The following is an 18286-nucleotide window of genomic DNA, read 5'->3' on the forward strand; positions in this document are numbered from 1 at the left end:
GATCGGGACCGTCGGATCTCGATCTGAGGGCTCAAGGAGGCTCGGGTCTAGATCTAATCTAGACCGTCGGTCTTGGATCGGGTGGCCAGGGAGGTTTGGGGTGCTGGGCGGCGGCGCTCAGCGCCGGAGTTCGTTTCCGCGGCGGCGGTTTTGCCGGAGGAGGCCAAATCCGGCACTCCGGTGTCGGTTTGAGCCGGGGATGGGCCGTGGAGCACCATTGCGCCATGGGTGATACACCTATGCGCTCAGAGCAGCGGATTAGGGCTCGGGATGGCGTGTGCGGCGGCGGTGGCGGGTGTGCGCGGCGGAGCGTCGCCGGCGTGCGCTCGCGCGGCTGCGGGGGTGTGCTACAAGCTAAGGTAGCTAGTGTAAAAGTATGGCGGGGTCTTGCGGGGGCTCACCGAGGACGCGATACCGCCGGGGTCGCAGTGCAGAATCACCGGCGTCGGGGTCCGGCGGTGGCTCGGTGTGACACTCGTGGACAGGTCGCTGCAGAGCGCCACCGACCTCCTGGATCACACGGGGAGTCTCGCTGTCGATCTGCGAACGCGGGAGGTGGGTCAATTGGACCGGAGGAACGCCGGCGGTGATGGATTTCAACGGCGGCCCGATCTCACCTGAGTCGAAATCCGGCGCAATCCCGGCGCGGTGCGGGCAGAGCTCGGGGAAGACCGGCTTGTGGAGGTCACCGGCGGCAAGGCGGAGTGTCTGCGGGGTTTCGCAGGGGCGGAGGTGTAGCGGGGTGGCGTGGATGCGGCGGCGCACGAGCTCTGCACGGCGGAGCTAGGTGCGGCGCGGCTCGCTAGGGTTTGGGGCGGCTAGGGCGTGGAGATAGGGTGCAGGGGGTCCGCTGGGGGCCAATTATAGGCCGGGCTGTGATCTGGGCGTGCGTGCCCAGGGGAACCGCAGCGAGATTCCCGGCGAAGATCGGTGCGGTCGCTGCGCGAGGAAGGAAGGGAGGAGGGGGACGGGACTGCCAGGTGGGCCATGGCTGTCGGCGAGCGCGGGCGACGCGCGGGCGTGGAAGAGGTGTCTGACGCGCGGGCCCAGGCGGCAGGGAGCGCGGGCTGAGGGGGAGAGCTTGCTGGGCCGGGGGAGCGGCGCTGCTGGCTGGGCCGGCTCAGGCTGGGCGGGGGCGGGAGCGGGCCGTTGCGGGTTGGGCTGGGCCGAGTGGGGAGCGGGAGATGGGATGGGCCGCGGGCCAGGCTGGGTGCTGGGTTTTGGTTGTGGGTTTGGGTTTGTTTTCTATTTTCCTTTCTATTTCTATTTACTCTCTCATTTCAAATCTAAGTCAAACAAAGGTTGAATTCAAATATGAATTTGAATTCAAACCACAATCAATTAAAAGTATGCACCAGCATGAATGCAACAACAAAATTTAAACCTATGATAAATTTTAATCATTAAGGAACAAAAATTAGATTAAATGCCAACTAAACACAATAAACCTTAGAAAAATAAATAAAGCCAATTTAATTTATTAATAAATGCTGAAATTTAAATTAGGGTGTTACAATTAGGCCCAACATTTTCATCATTTCAAATGGAACATACAACTCAAGATATAATGGAAATGATAAGAATTACTTAAATCATGTTACACAGAAAAACTGGTGATACGAAAAAGCGCATAACGGGAGTTATGTACTTGATATGAACTTGAAATTTTTACAGGAGATAGTTAATTTCATGATCTACAACTTTGGTAGTCAATGCAAAGTCAGATTCCCAGTGTATGTTAATCGAAAAATTCAATTACTCCTCCTCTGGTTTTCTGATTTTACAGAAAACAGAGCCTCTGTAATTTGCGATTATCTCCTGCTATGCAGATTCGTTTGAGCTGAAATTTTTTGAGCATTTCTATGATGACATTTGGAACAACTTTGGTATTCTACTCACGAGCTAAATCGGAAAGAAAGTAAGGATAAAAATTCGAACTAGCTGCTGCGTTCAGCTTTTCACAGATTACCGATTTTTCACATGAGTAGCATTAGGATTCATTACATACATCATCTTCTCTTTTCTACTTGGGTCTTCCTAACATCAGTACTAGGAGTTACTCAACTCTAAGTTAGCCTAGTAGCCATGATCCAAAAGTAAGCCACACTAAGAGTAGTCTACAAAAGCTAAGAAAACAGCGCCTCGGTCTACATGTTGACCGATGCCTCGCTCGCTACGGGAGTGTGAACCTCAACCGGAGCGGGCTGCGGCGCCTGGTCCTCAAAGTCCATATCCGAAACACCCTGGATCTCCTGAGGCTCCTCCTCACCATCCACCTGCATGGGGCCGGGTGGTGCGGGCTGATCGACCTGCATCTAGTGGAGCTGAGCCTGAGCGTCGTCCAAGTCAAGCTGAAGGTCGTGAAACTGATCCTCCAGGAAGTTGATCGTAGCATCATGATCCATCACCATGTCCTGAAGCTTGTGGACCTGGCCATGGAGCTGGGTGATAAGAGCACCCCGGCTCTCGAGCTCGGCACTGGCCTCCTGAAGCTGCTCGTCCCTCAGCTGGACAGTCAGGTGCAAGGCCTGAGCCTGGTCAATCAGCTGAGCGATGGCGTAGCTCTGGAAAGTCTGTAGAGACCGTCTAAGCACAACACTGTCGTCCAGAGTACCCCGACCGGGTCGATGGTAGTGACTGCGTCCACGTGTGCCATCCGGTCAAGCCAAAACGGGTCGGCCGGGTCGGGTGCAGGGAACAACCGGTACGCGGTCAGAACCACCTCCAAAGGGTGCAAGGAGCAGAAAGTGGTCATCGCCCTCATGGCGGTGAGCTCCCAAGTGTCTAGCATATGGTGGCCGACCACCTGAGTCACGATCGGCTCCCACCCATTGAGCGGGTGCTGCGGAATCACCATCGTCACACTGCAGCGACGAACTCCGTCCTCCCCAAAATCGTGGCCATCGTAGAGCGGTGGCTGGAGGTAACCGGCTGCACTCAAAAGCTCCCAGAGACGGCGAGGAAGTCCGTCCCAGTGCAAGCAAGCGGAATGCACGTGCCCCTGCTCGTCAACAAGCACCAGCTCGTCCATCTGTCCCAACAAAAGACCGATGGATCAAATGATGGTAAAACAAGGAATGGCTGATTCTAGACAGTGAAAGAAATTGATTGAAACGATATATAATCAGCTCTGAAAATTTTCAAAAATTTACAGAAGACTCCTATGATAACAAGGAACATTTCATCTAGTCATCACTAAGATCACTTCGGATCCTAAGAGGGTGATATGCTCAGGTTTTCAGAATGATGTCAACCAGAAAATCTGTGTGTCCAGAGAGGGTGTAATTTGACAATAACTACCAAACCTGTTGACCAAGATAATTCAAAATTTTATGCTAAGTTCATCATTAAGTTATCTACAACTTTTGTATTGTACGATTTTTCGTTTGAACAACTTAAGTAGGTCGAAAAATTCATTTTATGCAAACTGCTCAAAGTTGACAGATTTACAGAAGGTTGAACTAATTTCAAAAACACCAAGTTAGGAGGATTAAAAAATTCTCAAATTTTTACAGGAGTTTGGTGATTTAGATAGCTTAATTTAATCTTACTAACCCAACTTGATTTGAGAAATTTATCATCAGTTTAAAATTCGAGGAAGCCAATTTTCCTAAATTTGCAGACTAGCTAGATGATCCTTAAGATAGGGTTTCAACCTTTTTTATTACAATTTCTTCCAAGGATTTCTTTGCTGAAAATTTTGAGGATGAATGCAGAACCTATCCGTCCTCACCAAGGAAAAGAATTGCCATGTAGCTTTGGTCTTACGCAGTTGACTTTGGTGGCATACATATTACGTCTCTCGCTATATAACTACTCGATATAGCTAGATAGCTTAAGATTCATTTTCGAGTTAGCATACCTGCAGAAAAATTGACAATATACAAAATGAACCTTCGTGCCAGCACTCACGAAAGCGTTCCCATTCATTACCAATCAATATAGAACCGGCATCCATACAATTCCCATCGTATGGACAACGTTAAGCATACGTCATCGAAACAACGTATTGACTGAGTACCGTCTTTGACGGGGAATTGAATTCCAATTTCGAACCATTACTCCCCATATAATCAACCGAAGTTGGTATATGGGCAGCAGCTCAAGTAGGGCACTGCTTGAGCTCCAGCGTTCGGCTCGCATCACCGACGGGAAGGTCAGACTCCCTCAGCTAACTGAGCAAGCATACCTCCGCGGAGATGATGTAGTTGCATAATTTAAAATGCAGAATTTAAATACTGAACAGTAATGTGCTGGGAGTTAGCCATACAATATAAGCCACCTGATTATACCCATAAGATCCCCTAGGGCTTTACGTTCTAGACTTGTCCTTGGAGATCCTAGACTTTTCAAAAACTTGGTAGTTTTAAAGTCAAGTTTTAGTTTGTTGTTTTGAAAACAGGGGTTGCCATCTCTGGTCATTGAAGGAAATAATCATTCTCAAACTAGATTTTGAGAAAGCTTTTGACAAAGTGGAGCACCAAGCTATGCTACTAATCATGGAGCATTTGGGCTTTGGTGAGAAGTGGCTAACTTGGATGAAAGCTATCTTCTCTAGTGGCACTTCCGTTGTCTTGCTGAATAGTGTTCCTGGTAAAACTTTCCACTGCAAAAGAGGAGTTAGACAAGGTGATCCCCTATCAACTCTCCTTTTTGTGCTAGCTGCTGACCTTCTCCAAACAGTTTTGAATCAGGCAAAGGGTAATGGCTTACTTTCACTGCCTGTCTCTCTAATACGCTGATGATACTTTGATAACTATGGAGGCAAGAAATGATCAGCTAGAAGCTCTCAGAAATATCTTGAATCTTTTCTCCATCTCCAATGGTCTCAAAGTCAACTTCTCTAAATCAATGATAGTTCCCATCAACATGGAACAAGAAAGCTCTCAGGCATTGGCTCAATCATTTGGGTGCACCCTTGGTTCTCTCCCATTTACCTACTTGGGACTTCCTGTTAGCTTGAGTAAGCCAAGGGTTGCTGATTTCTGGCCACTCATTTCCAAAAGTGAACAACGATTGACAAGCACCTCAATTTTTCTATCTCAGGCTGGTAGATTACAGCTCACAAATGTAGTTTTTTCTTCCCTGCCAAGATTCTATATGTGTACTTTCAGACTTCATAAAATGGTGATTAAATATATAGATAAATTTAGAAAACATTGTCTTTGGGGAGGGGCTAACTTAGATGCAAAATCACCCCCAAGGCTGCTTGGCATATGGTCTGTTTACCAAAATCAGAGGGGGGGGGGGGTCTAGGGGTGCTCAACTTGACAACTCAGAGTGAGGCTCTTCTGCTAAAAAATCTCCATAAATTTTTCAACAGACTAGATATCCCTTTGGTTCATCTGATTTGGGAAAAACATTATCATAGTAACAAACTACCAAGTGTAATACAAAAAGGATCTTTTTGGTGGAGAGACAATTTAAAGCTGCTTGATAAATTTAAAGGTCTAGCTACTGTGAGCATGGCTGATGGCAGAACATGTTTACTTTGGTGGGATATTTGGGGAGGTCAAATTTGTGCCCAGACTTACCCAAAGCTCCTCTCTTTTACCAAGCTGAAAAGTCGGTCAGTCCAAAGGGCCTTAACTTGCACTTTAGTTGAGCGACTCTTCCATCCGCCCCTTTCTTCGGAAGCATATTCACAGTTGTTGCTCCTTTTGTGATGAATTGGATGGCATTCATATTAATTAGGACCATGACTCTTGGACATATATTTGGGGCTCACCTATTTTCTCCAGTTCCAAAGCCTATAAACATCTAACAGGCTTTGCAAATGTTCCCCCACCATTTAGATGGCTCTGGAAAAGCTATTGTCAGCATAAACATAAGGTTTTCTGTTGGTTACTCCTGAAGGATAGACTCAGCACTAGAGATCTGCTGCAAAGGAAAGGGATGACCCTTCAATCTCATGACTGTGTGCTCTGCAATCAAGGAACCTTGGAAACCCTGCAACACTTGTTCTTGCTTTTCCCATTTCCCAACCAATTCTGGGCCTCCATTGGTGTACCAATTCCTGCTTTTGATAACTACACAGATGTATTCATATCCTTTCGATAGCAACTGAGCATTCCTTTCTTCATGGAAGTCATCATTCTTGGCTGTTGGAGTATTTGAATGTCACGTAATGATTACATCTTCCGAGGCCAGCATCCTTCTCTACAAGGTTGTCAACATATTTTCAAGAAAGTGTTTGCTCTAGCTCTACAGAGGGAAAAAAGTTCGCTTATAGATTTGATGAAAGAATGGATAGGCACCCACTTGTAATCTCTCTTATCTTTTTTGTTTGTCTTTGTTTCTTGAAGTTTTGTGTATACCCTAAACTCTACTTGTTTATGTACTTAATAAATAACCAGTAGGGGATAACACCCCTCCTGTTTGCTCAATAAAAAGTAAGGTCACACATCAATCTGAGGCACCACCTTCTCGACCTATCATGCGCGACCAATCTATAGGCCCACCAGTGCTAGCAAACCAACTTAGGATAGGCCCACTCATCAAGAACCGACATAAGGGTCCAGGTGGCAGCCTCCTGGTCAAAATTGAGGTCGGTTGGCCACCAAAACCGTTCGGCTAACCACCTAGCTCGGGAAACGGGTTTTGGCAGCACTGCCTTATCCCTTGCACGTGTCACCTCCTCATTGGATGCTAAAGTCGGTTCGGAGTGGGCTGGACTCCTACTCGCAATGAAGAAGGCCATGGACCCCTTCTATAAATATGAGGAGAAGGGGTGAGGAATGAGACACATATCATATGAACTCTCCTCTCACTTTTGGAGTTGGGGGCTCACCTTAGAGGTGTAGTGCTGCCTAGGTAGTGCTAGGAAATTAGGTAGAGAGTGAGGGGAGGTCGGGGAGGTGCCAGGGTTGTTGGTCCCAGTGTTCATCTCCATCATGTACTTCGATAGATGCTTATCAATCATAGTAAATGTTTGGGATCTTCTTTCTGCCTTATTTTCTTAGCTAAGTAGTGCCGATTCCCTAGTTGTCTACGGGATCAATAGTTCACTAGTATTAGCGGATGCCTTTAGAGTAGGAATCCTGATAAAGATGGATAATCCTATACAACTCTAGAGTTAGTAGAAGACAGTGTAGACATGGCGTCTAGACTAGACTCTAACCTTCGATTGTTGTGACATCCCACAATTTGTAGAGGTAGCCTGTAGGTGATGCTAGCCTGTTGGCATTTCTTATGCCCGATTAGAATAGATATTCTGCAAGCACACAGAATCACCGTTGTAGCACTTCACCTTGGAGTATTCCAGGGTTTCATATTTTTCCTCAGGGAAGCACTATGGTAAAGAGTATCGTAAATCGATTGATAACCGTACTAGCTTTATCGACCGGCTGACTAGACGGGGGTAAGCCAAATAGGTAGATAAGATAAATGGCCAGGCAATAACCGGAGATTCTAAACCTTAGAGAGGTAGAGCTGGGAGGACAACGAGCGAGAAAAGACACCTGATACACTTCTAAACTATCGAGCTAGCCTCTCTAGATCAGACTAAACACCTAACTAGTTCTCGGGAAAGCAGAGCTTACTTCGGCGGCTGGAAGATGAAGGACTTCAGAAAGGGATGAGAGGGGAGTCCAACGGCAACTACACTACTGCTATGAAAACACCCGAACGTGGTGGACTACATAGGACGGATAGGGCTGTCACCACCTACCGACTACCACAACGGTTCCGTGGGGTGAAACACACTTTCTAGCTAACACTAAGGTCAGACACCACGTCTGCACTCGGTGTTAGGATTTCTCTCGAGGCCTTCGAAAGAAATCCCCCTCAACCTAGAGCACTAACTTGAGAAACTCTAGTCCGGGCGAGAAAACCCGTAAGATAAGTTCCCGATCACTAAGAGAGATAACTTAGCCTAAGCTAAAGGACCACTTTCGTGCTCAAGCTGAACCTCAGACTTGAGTAAATAAAATACTATAGAAAGTAAAGCTGACTCAGAAAAGTAAAGAAGATAACTTATATTAATAAAGTCAAAAGAATGATACAAGAGCTATACCAAACTTCTAACGACTCCGGAATCCCGAGCAAGCTCGACTCGACTCTAACTCCCAAGCTACTAACCTACTCTCGAAAGTACAAGTGGAAGAGAAGAGCTCCAATGGTGTGTGTTGAAGTGATGGATGGTGCCTCCTTTTATAGCCCTCCCATGTCGATTCTGGCGGTTACTGCAGGTAGCGTCGGTTGGAAGCAGGTAATCTCGTTGCGCTTAACTTCCACGCCAAACCTCAGCCTGAGAGGCCTCCATGCGGGGCCGGCAGGCCTCCCCTAGGCCGGCCGGTCTCTCCTAGGCCGGCCGGCCTGGGGTTTCCGCCATGTGGCCGCCGCCTTTCGGACAACGGCTCTGATCCCTTCCTGGAGTCGGTTGAAAGTTGGGAGGCCGGCCGGCCTCCCTCTGGCCCATCTCGGCCTCTGACATTGCCGAGGTTCTGCTCTGCTCTTATGCATTCTCCAGGGAAGTGGGTTCTTGAAATACTTGTGACCTTGGGCTGCCTTGTGAACCTTTGGATGGATGTTGAAGCCTTTCGGTGTATCCAACTGATCCAAGGCCTAGCCCTTGACTCCAAGCTCCATGAATGTGTCACATTGCCACTGGTTCAAAGTCGAGACTATGTTCTTGGAGGTGCCAGGCCGGCCATCCTAGGAGAGGCTGGTCGGCCTGGGTTTTTGCCCTTTTCTGTCCATTTTTGGTACACCTGTTCCTAGAATCAAAACTCATCCAAAACTCATGGAACTCATTAGAATTAAACAAAATATGAATAGAACATAGTGCAAACCTCATATTGTTTCTGAGAAGTTGACGGCTTAGAATGTGAAATTATGACCGTCAACACCCCCCAAGCTTAAACTTTTGCTCGTCCTCGAGCAAAGCTTAAATTGAGGCTTGGTGGATCAGGAGTTGCATCAATGTTTACCCCCTTGCAGGTACCTTGTGCACAGCATATTACTCTTCCCGTATGTACTTATGAAAAGTTGGGTCATACCTAAGGTTCTAAAGATGGGGCGTATTCATTTTTCATCCCTCAGCCTTGAGCGGTTGTTGGACTGAACAACCTTCACCAGAATGTCCCCTGCTACCAGCTCAGGTTCCAACTCGGTTTTTTGCAAGAATTTTTCAAAAGAGGTTCATGTTTACCAATGGTACTCTCGAGTCTCTCAAAGTGTATGATCCTCACATATGGTCGAGAAATATGACCATCTTCTTCCTATCTCTAAAGCTGATATGTGGAGTTTATGGGTAGAAAGATGTATGCATACCTTGGTTACCTATATTGCTTAACCGAAGGGTGATCCAAGCCGGGGTCGGTACTTAGCCAAATCTAGGTCTCTTGGAACATGGGGTATTTGGAGGGTATGGAGTGGATGAATGGCTTCCCATTTGAATTTATATGAACTCCATAATTTGCAACATGGAATGGAGAGTGGGCTTCTCTTTTTCTTTCTTCTCTCTCTCTCTCTCTTTTGAGGAAGATAACTCCACTCTCCTTTGCTGGAATATCTTGAATTTCTTTGGAGTTTTGAATGGGAAGCTTTGTGGAATGGCTGGTGGTTTTTGAGATGGTGATTGCGGGGAGACATAGCTGGTAAGAGTGGATGTCAATACCCGGAGTGGATGACTGACAGGCCAACTATGTTTGGGCTAGCAAATGGTGGATTTTTGTGGGATGAAGACCTGTAGGTGGCAAGTACCATTCCCGAAGTGGATGCACCATTCGACAAAGCTCAAAGTAACTTCAGATAGCTCAAAACGGTTTATGCAATATAGGGCTCTGGATGGGTCATTTTTACCATGGGGAAACCTTCACCAAAATTTTAGTTATAAAAGAATTCCGAGGGGTTCCCTACTAGAGCAAATAGTTTAAATTCCAGTTTGGGCTATCTCGAATCCCGCAACAACTTAGACTTTCAGAAATTAAACTCATGCCTCCACTCAACCAGATTTTCAGTGGAACTATTATGTGCCAACTAGTTTAGGTACTAGGAGAGTAAAAAGCTATAAACGAGGCACATACAGAGTTTAAACAGAGCAACTATTCATCATTTCCAAAGTAAGAGCTTACACAGATTTCCACTCATATATTTTATTCTAAGCATGGAAATATTTTTGGGGTTTTTGTTAAGAGATTATTTATTCATAATACTACTATTATTATTATTATTATTATTATCTATTTATTTATTTGTAAACATGGCTACAGAATGGAAGGAACGAGTGAGATGACTTACCTGGCGGAGTGACTCTGTAACACCCGGTTTATAAAAGGACATAAACCGAGCAATCATATACGTGCCAGGATGAAGTCACACGTATATACAACAGAATGAACAGTATATCACAGCACATATCACGTAAAAAGATATAATAAATCGAGTACCAATGTTATTTATTACATTAATGACAAAATGTCTGATACAGAGTATGCAGAAGCGTAATACATAAACGAAGCCTCTCGGAAGCTGGGCACCACAGGGACGTCGACTGGGAGGCGAACGCCTAGAAATCCTCGTACTCCTGGTAGCTCCGGGTGAACTCCCTCGCATCGGCAGGAACTGAGCAGCAGTAGAGTGTCCCCAAAAGAACAAGAGGAAAAGTGTAGAGGAGGCAAGGGTGAGTACACAACTTGTACTCAACAAGTATAACACAAACTATGAGGCTATAAGGTTGGCTGACTCAACTGCATTAGCTTTTAATCTTGGCAAAATTTAATTAAAGCTATTTACTTCAAGTTGATGAATTACCATAAACCTAGTTACATAATAATTAATCAAAATTTATCATGTTACTACTGAGAACCAAACCGAAACCAAGCCACCCGGGGAAACCTGCCTCGTCAAAGGAAGATAACCCCACTAATCAAAAGGAGGATCTGGGCCGCTCATGACCATGAACATGGCTAGTATACCAGTTTTACACTCTGCAGAGGTTGCACATCTTTACCCACAAGTCGTGAGCTACGCTAGTTGTTCATCACACTTCCTTAGGTGAGATGACTAGCAAACTCACTACGAGGCCTTTACAAAGAATCTCGTTGGTAAGGAATAACCATGAGGGTTGGATCGGCGACTATGGAGCAGGTCTAGTGGGCGTCAAGAATACCACAGACGAGGCCACTCAGTAAGAGGGACATAGAAGATTACCACCCTTGCCCCGCAGGTAAGTTACTCCTAACCAAAAAGACCTAATTATTACGCCAAGACCGTCCCATTCCAGTCTTGTGGTAGCACTGTTGTCCCAGGTTGTCGCTCTATGAACCAGTCCTTATGGGGAGTGGCCAACCCAGCAGTAAGCACCGTGCTGTCCCCCTAAATCATGTTTCTAACAAAACCATTTTATAACGAGACGTGAGCCCCTCAAACGGGCCACTCTCAGAATTAAGTTGCATATACCATTAATCAAATTAATTTAAAAGGACCAAGTGTGTTGTAGCGCGGCACCTGGCACAACTAACCAAAATGCAACCCAAAGGATATATATATATATAAAGGATATAAAGTGGCTAGGAAAGTCCTTGTAGGCGTACAGTATTATAATGCAGTATGAAAATGTATTTAAAGGTGATAGGTGGTGTTCATGTTATACTTGGCTTCCTCAAACTGTTCCTGCTGCTCAAACTGCTCTGAAGATGGCTCCTAGTACTGGTACTGGGGCTCCTCCGGTAGCTCAATGTCTACTCACGATCGCAACACCAAAGCAAGTCAAGCACATACACATACATGCAAATAAAGGCAAACACTAAGAAACAGTACAACAATACATAAAAACAACGAACAAAACTAAGCTAGAACTGTTCTACGCATTACAACGATCATGTGGACATAAAGAACACCTAAAACGGAGCTAGAACGCGAAAACTAGAGTAAAAACAAGGTTCAGGGGCTTTTCTGTAAGAAAAACTAAGTTTCTGGGGGTTTTCTGCAAAAACCGAGGGCCTAAACGTAGTTAAACCTTAACTCTGGGGTCTAACTCTCAAAAACAGCAGCCCTAGACGGCGGGTTCTATTCTGGGAAAGCTCAGGGGGGTCCGTGTAAAAATATGGGTAGATTTGTAAATACTTTTACACTGCCACGGAGTGCGGGTTGATTTCAGAAAAACCCAGGGGGTCTTTAACAAAAGCGCCAGGCGAACCGGTATCTACGGATCTGGGCCGCCGGATCTGGATCTAACGATCCGGACCTATCCAGATCTAGATCTAATCCTGAGCGTTGGTTTCGGATCGAACGGATCTAGACGGCTCTCGCGCGGGGGCGGCGGCGCTCAACGCCGGCGACGACTTCCCGTGGCGGCGTGCGGCCGAACCTCGCCGAACTTCCTCCAATCCGGCGTTCTGGGGGCTAAACGGACTGGCACTTGGGTCTAGGAAGGTCTACGCACCATGCGTAAACCACCAGAGGCGTTTGCGAGGCTCGGTAGGGCTCTGGGCGGCGGCGGCAAGGATGGCGGCGGCTCTGCGCAGTGGGGCTTCGCCGGTAGAGGTGTTCCCGCTACTGGAGTGCACTACGGGGCACGAGATATGGCGCAAAATCATTAGGGAGGCGGGCCAAAGCTTACCAAGGGCTCGGGCTAGCCGGGCTACAGCGGAGGGACGACGGCGGCGAGGTCGAGCGGCAGGTCGCGGGCGGCGCTCGCGGAGGAGGGTGCGGCAGGGCGTCTCCGGGCCTGCTGATCCGCCAGGGAGAAGCGCGGCCGTGCTGTGAACAAGTACCAAGGGTCAGTGAGGCATGGGGCTCACCGGCGGCGAGGAATGGCCACGGCGGACGGGATCTCTCCTCCGGTGGTGCAGAAGCGATTCCGGTGCTGCAGGGGCCTAGGTCGAGCGTGGGGGCCCCGGGAAGGTTCCAGGCGGCACGGCGGAGCTTCTGCGGGGTTCGCAGGGGCGGAGGTGCAGCGGGGCGGCGTAGCCGTGGTGGTGCACGAGCTCTGCATGGCGGAGCGAGCGGGCGGCAGCGTTGGAGCTCGGTGGCGTCTGCGGTGTGGTGTGATAGGGCACGGGGAAGGCCAAGGCACAGTTAAAAGGGGAAGGCTGGAGATTTGGGCGTGAGGGCGAGGGAAAGGGATCCCCTGCGATCTCGTCGACGATCTCGGGTGCGAGCTGGCGCTGGGAGGAAAGGAAAGGTGGAGGGGATGGCACTGACAGGTGGGGTCAGGCGGTCAGCGGGAAGGGAGGGACGCGGGTGCGCGCGCGCGTGGAAGCTAGCTGCGACACGCGCTGACATGTGGGACCGGGAAGCGGGGTGCGGGACGTGCACACGGGCTTCATGTCACTGCTGACTTGCGGGCCCGCTAGAGAGGGGGAGGTCGCCCTGCACACTGCTGCTATGTCGCGCATGCTGGGCTGAGGGTGGAAGCGGGCCGTGAGCAAGAAAGGGAGCAAGCCGGGCTGGGCTGCGAGCGGGAAAAGGGAAAGAGTGGGCCGCACAGTGAGAGAGGGAAAGAAGAGCTGGGCTGGGTTGGCTGTTGGGCTGGGTTTGGGTCTATCTGGTTTCTCTCTCATTTTCTATTTCAAACCACTCAAAATATTTGAATTCAAATTCCAATTTGAATTCAACCCTAGCACTCAAACAAATAAAAGAGATGCTCCAGCATGAATGCAACAACACAATTTAAACTTAGACAAATTTTAATTACTTGAGGAACAAAAATTAGATTAAATGCAAGACTAAACAAATTAAATCCTTAGAAAATTAAATAAACCAATTAAATTTATTATTAAAGCTGAAATTTAAATTAGGGTGTTACAAACTCCCCCAAGCTTCGATGAAGCTCAGTCCTCCTCATCGGAGTCCTGCTCTCCCTCATCGGGGTCCTCCTCATCATGATCCTTGTGTTCCTCGTCGTTGTTGTTGTTCTCCTCCTCATTGTCGTTGTTCTCCTGCTGGTATGGCTGGTGTTGCTGGTACGGCTGGTATGGCTGGGACTGCTGATAGCCTAGCCCAAGGTGGATGAAGACATTCGAGACATCGTACTGCAAGGCAGAGGTCAACCCCCAGCTCTCTTGAGTGAGCTAGGTGTTGTGTGCCATCGTGTCCTGCATCTCCTGCTGTTGTGTCCCAAGTGTGCTGATGCAGTTCGAAAGGTCCGCGATGCTCCGAAGGATCGGGTCCTCGTAGTTGAAGCGTGCTGATGAAGAGGGACCTACCTGTGGACCATAAGATGAATGCATACCTGCGGGGTAGTACGGTCCTTGTCCACCGGCGAATCCGCTGCTGCCGGCCTAGTACGGGTCATAGTTGTAATGCCCGTACGCCTCCTCGAAGCTCATGTTCTCCGTGGACGGCCCCGGCTGTGCCGAGGCATGAACCGTGGGCGTCCGTCATGAAGGATCTGCTTTGGCTTGACCGCGCCTTGTCCTGCTCCTCGTTAAAGAACCGAAAGTAAACTTTAGTTTCAGTGCTGGTTTCTTCAACGGTAAGAGACATAAGAAACTCCATGGTCAAGAGATGCGAACCTGGCTCGACAATGTCGGCGAAGTTCTCCCATCCGACGGCAGTGAAAGCTTGGTTCATGTCTTGCAAGAGTCCCGTCATGATGAGGAAGCGGGTTTCGAACCTCTTGGCATGGGCATAGGTCTGCCTCTTCAGTAGCTCAAGTGCTTGCCACTCGTAGTCGTTCTTGTAGACGATTTGCTCGACCATCGCCAAGATCCTGATACGGAAGCGGCTGCGTGGGACTGCGGGAATTTCTTCTTCTTCCCGGGATGCATGTGAGCAGTGACCGGAGTCGACCGACTTATTATCCCGAGAGGAAGAAGAACTCCATGAGCTTCTCGACCTTCTCGAGAACGCCTTCTTGACCTTCTCCTTTGGTCGAGTTATCATGATGCCTGCAAACGGTTAGCACGAGCAATGTTGTGACACTTCAGGTGTCAGTACATTTAATTACAATCAATGTACCTTAGTTAAACTAAAAAGAAAAATTTGGGAAATTAATTCAAAGAGAAAGGGTCAAATAAAAGACAAATTATACAAAAGAAATTAAAGGAGAAAGAAAAAGGAGTGAAAAGCTACTCAAAATTTAATTCAAAAATGTGCACAAAATTTTAGTTGGCTCATGAGAGGTACCTCAATTGACATGTGCTCAATTGAACTTCAGCCAAAATCAAGTCAAAAACTAATTAAAACTAAAGTCCTTTTGTGCAAACTTGCAAATGGACAAATAGTTCAAAATGTGAGTTTCAAATGAAAATTTGCATAACACGAAAGTTGTAGATCTTGAAAAGTTATGCAAAAGTGGTATTCAACACTTTTTCATTTGAGCCCTCTAAAGAGGAGATATTTTTAGATTACCGAGAGGTCCCTGGAATTTTCAGAAATCGCAGAAAAACCCCTATCTCCATCTCTCTCTCCCGGCTGGCTCTGTTTCGCCCGCCGCCTGCCGTACGCCGCCGGTGGACTTCGTCCACCGCGCGCCCGCGGCCAAATGGACCCGAGAAGTCCCCCAGCGCCACCTGGCCCGCCCCTTGGCGCCCTCCCACGCTCACACGCATCCCAGGCCGCTCCCCGAGCCGACTCGACACCCCGCCATGCGCCGCACCGACTGGCCGCTCCGCCAGCCCGCCGATGAGCCGTCCAGGGCCAAATCCACTGCACCCAGGCGCTACTCACCTCACCCAGGAGCTCCTTGGCCTATAAAGACCCCCAGAACTCCACCGTCGCGCGCCTTCTCCTCCTTCTTCCTCCTCCCGCCGCTCCGCCATGGCCACCGAGATCCAGCTCGCGCGGACCGGCTAATCCAGCCCTACATTGTCCCATCCGACCACCGCAGCAGCTTCGCCACCTCCTAGTTAAGCTCCACGCGCGCAGCATCGAACCCAAACCTCCTCCCGACGCCGTTCCTCTTCTGCGCCGCCGCTGGCGAGCTCAAGCTCACCGCGGACCGGCCAGCACAGAAGAAGTCCGAGCACTACAGCTACCCCAGGCGCATCCTCCAGCTCACGCGGTGCTCGTGCGCGCCCTGTTCCCCTACCCCGAGCCCTCCTTCACCTCCAGCGCTGGCGAACCGAACAACCGCCCCGCCATTGACGCCGACGAGCTCGAATCCGCGCACCAAACACTCGAACGTCGACCAGGGTAGGTGTTCCTCGATCCCTTCTCTCCCACGCGCCTCCCCGTGGCAGCCCCGGTAAGCCCTGCGTCACAGAACACCACCGGCAAGATGCCACGGCGGAGAAAGCCGGCGAAGGACCCGGTTGTAAATTCTTTTTTTCGTTCAAGGGTGTTTCTGCAAGTATTCCAATGTATACCAGTGAACTTCTAAAATGCAGAACAAATAATAGAAAAATTGTAAAAATGCAAACTCAACGGATTTGGAATCCTTGTAACAAGATCTACAAATTTTGTAACAGTCACATCTGTAGAAACTCAACCAATTTTAATCTGGGAAAAAGAATAAGAAAACCACCTTATGCATGTTTAGGAAGTTCTACTCAGCAAATGACCTTGATTTTTGGATATGTTATCACTAATGGAATCTTAAGATCACAGTAAAAATATGACACCCAACCAAAACAGATATCATGTTGGAACAATCAAGATTCTCTAATCTGCTGTTAGCTTTCTCGATTTAATTCTGGAAAATATGCACATGAACGTGCTCTGGAATTTTTACTGCATGCATTTGCCTCTGAATCCCTGAAAATATCTAAATTTCAGATTTATTAGAGTTCATTTGCTATATACCATGATTTATGCTTGTTTAATCAACTTAATTCTTCATATATAGTTCTTATGCTCAGAAAAATTTGTATTTATTTCTAAAGTCTCTTTTTCGCTCTGTATTCCTGTCTAAAAATTTTGAGCTGCATTTGCTGAGTTTTTCTTTGGTGAATAATCATGCTTAGCATCTTAGGGCTACATTTACTATTTTTGTTCTGAGTAATCTACACCATAACTGATCACGATTTTTGGACATGATCTTGTTTAGAGTATGTTCTATCTGTAATAAAAAGTTCATATGCAGTACTGGTTAAATGCACTTTGAGAAATTTATGCTAATTCATGTTAAGTTAACTGCACAACTAATATATCATATTGAGTTAAATCTTGAAAAAAAATTTGGTGTATGTTTAGCTCATGAATAGGCTCTGGTAAAAATTTGAGAACCATATCCCTAGTAAAACTTTCTGTAGATTTAATCTTCGTAAATGGCTTGCTGTTTTTGTTCTTTTTGTTACCCCTGTAGTATAAGTGTATAAAATCTGGAAAAATTTCAGTGCTGAGTATATGCTATGAAGTTGCTCTCATAAAATTTGTAGCACCAGAACCCATATTAAACGTTCTGTACAAAAAGATGAAGCAACTAGAGTAATCCACTTGCATGAATAGTTATAGTTTTTGCTTTATGGTTAGATGCTGAAATTTATACCATGAATGCTTAAGTTTGGATCTATGTTACTTGAGTTTTTCACCACTAGCTCGTTAGTAGTTTTGTTGTTATGAAATAATGAAAGCATGCTATGTGTTGAAATTAAAAAAAGAAAGAAAACCAAAACCCCCACTCATTCATGAAGAAACGTAGTTATGTTTACTACTCTATAAACGACTGCCCATGAAATGAAAAGTGAAATCATCACTAAATTTAACTTTGTTGAACTACAACTTTATCGTGAAGGAAAGAAATCGTTATCCATGAGTAACTCATAATCTTGCATTGCATATAGAAACGGTTAATATAGCGGACGGTGACTACGAACTGGTGCCCGCGGACTCTCGTGCAGAGCAGGAGGTTAATCTGAACTATGCTAACTCGTCTCAAGACCTGGGCCAAGCCCTAGAGGCTTTTCTGGCTGACAGTGCCCAAGAAGGCAAGCCCCAGAGCAGAATCCCACTATTTTCCGAATTATCATTCAGTTATCTTTCTATTAATGTTTTGTAATATCTTGTTTTCTGCATTTAAGTTTTCTAGGCGTTGATCGAAAACCTTAGACGCATGATCCCTAGGAACCTATGTTTGATATCGGATCTTTTTATCGACTAGTTGCCATGCTAAATAGGTACGGTAGAAGTCGAGTGGTTTCCTGCCTCTCGCGAGCAAATAGGAGTGGTACTGACTTTAATTCCTGCTGAAATATAAGGACAACGGGCGGGGTTGTGTAGTTGTGATACCCCGCTGGTGTAGTCAAAAATGGCTAAGGTCGCGGTGTGTGGCTCATTTCGTTAAGCGTTTGAAAGTACTAGCCACATACCGAGAAATATGGTAATCGGTAAGCTTAAGTACCTGATTGGACCGGCGAGTGGAACGATCTCACACCCTCCTGGTAGAAGTAGGGTTTAT

The 18286-nt window shown here is 47.2% G+C and overlaps 1 protein-coding gene across 1 annotated transcript; it reads right to left on the minus strand.

Annotated features, from left to right (window-relative positions):
- Nucleotides 1–13778: 13778 nt before the first annotated feature.
- Nucleotides 13779–14649, minus strand: LOC120653428 (homeobox protein 12-like). Its single transcript, XM_039931177.1, has 2 exons — nt 14463–14649; nt 13779–13942 (listed from the first exon to the last, which is right to left on the minus strand). The coding sequence occupies exons 1-2, from the start codon at nt 14647–14649 to the stop codon at nt 13779–13781; spliced, it is 351 nt and encodes a 116-aa protein (XP_039787111.1).
- Between the last annotated feature and the right edge of the window lie 3637 nt (nt 14650–18286).

The sequence above is a fragment of the Panicum virgatum genome, chromosome 1N, assembly GCF_016808335.1.
Source record: "Panicum virgatum strain AP13 chromosome 1N, P.virgatum_v5, whole genome shotgun sequence".
NCBI classification, from domain to species: domain Eukaryota; kingdom Viridiplantae; phylum Streptophyta; class Magnoliopsida; order Poales; family Poaceae; genus Panicum; species Panicum virgatum.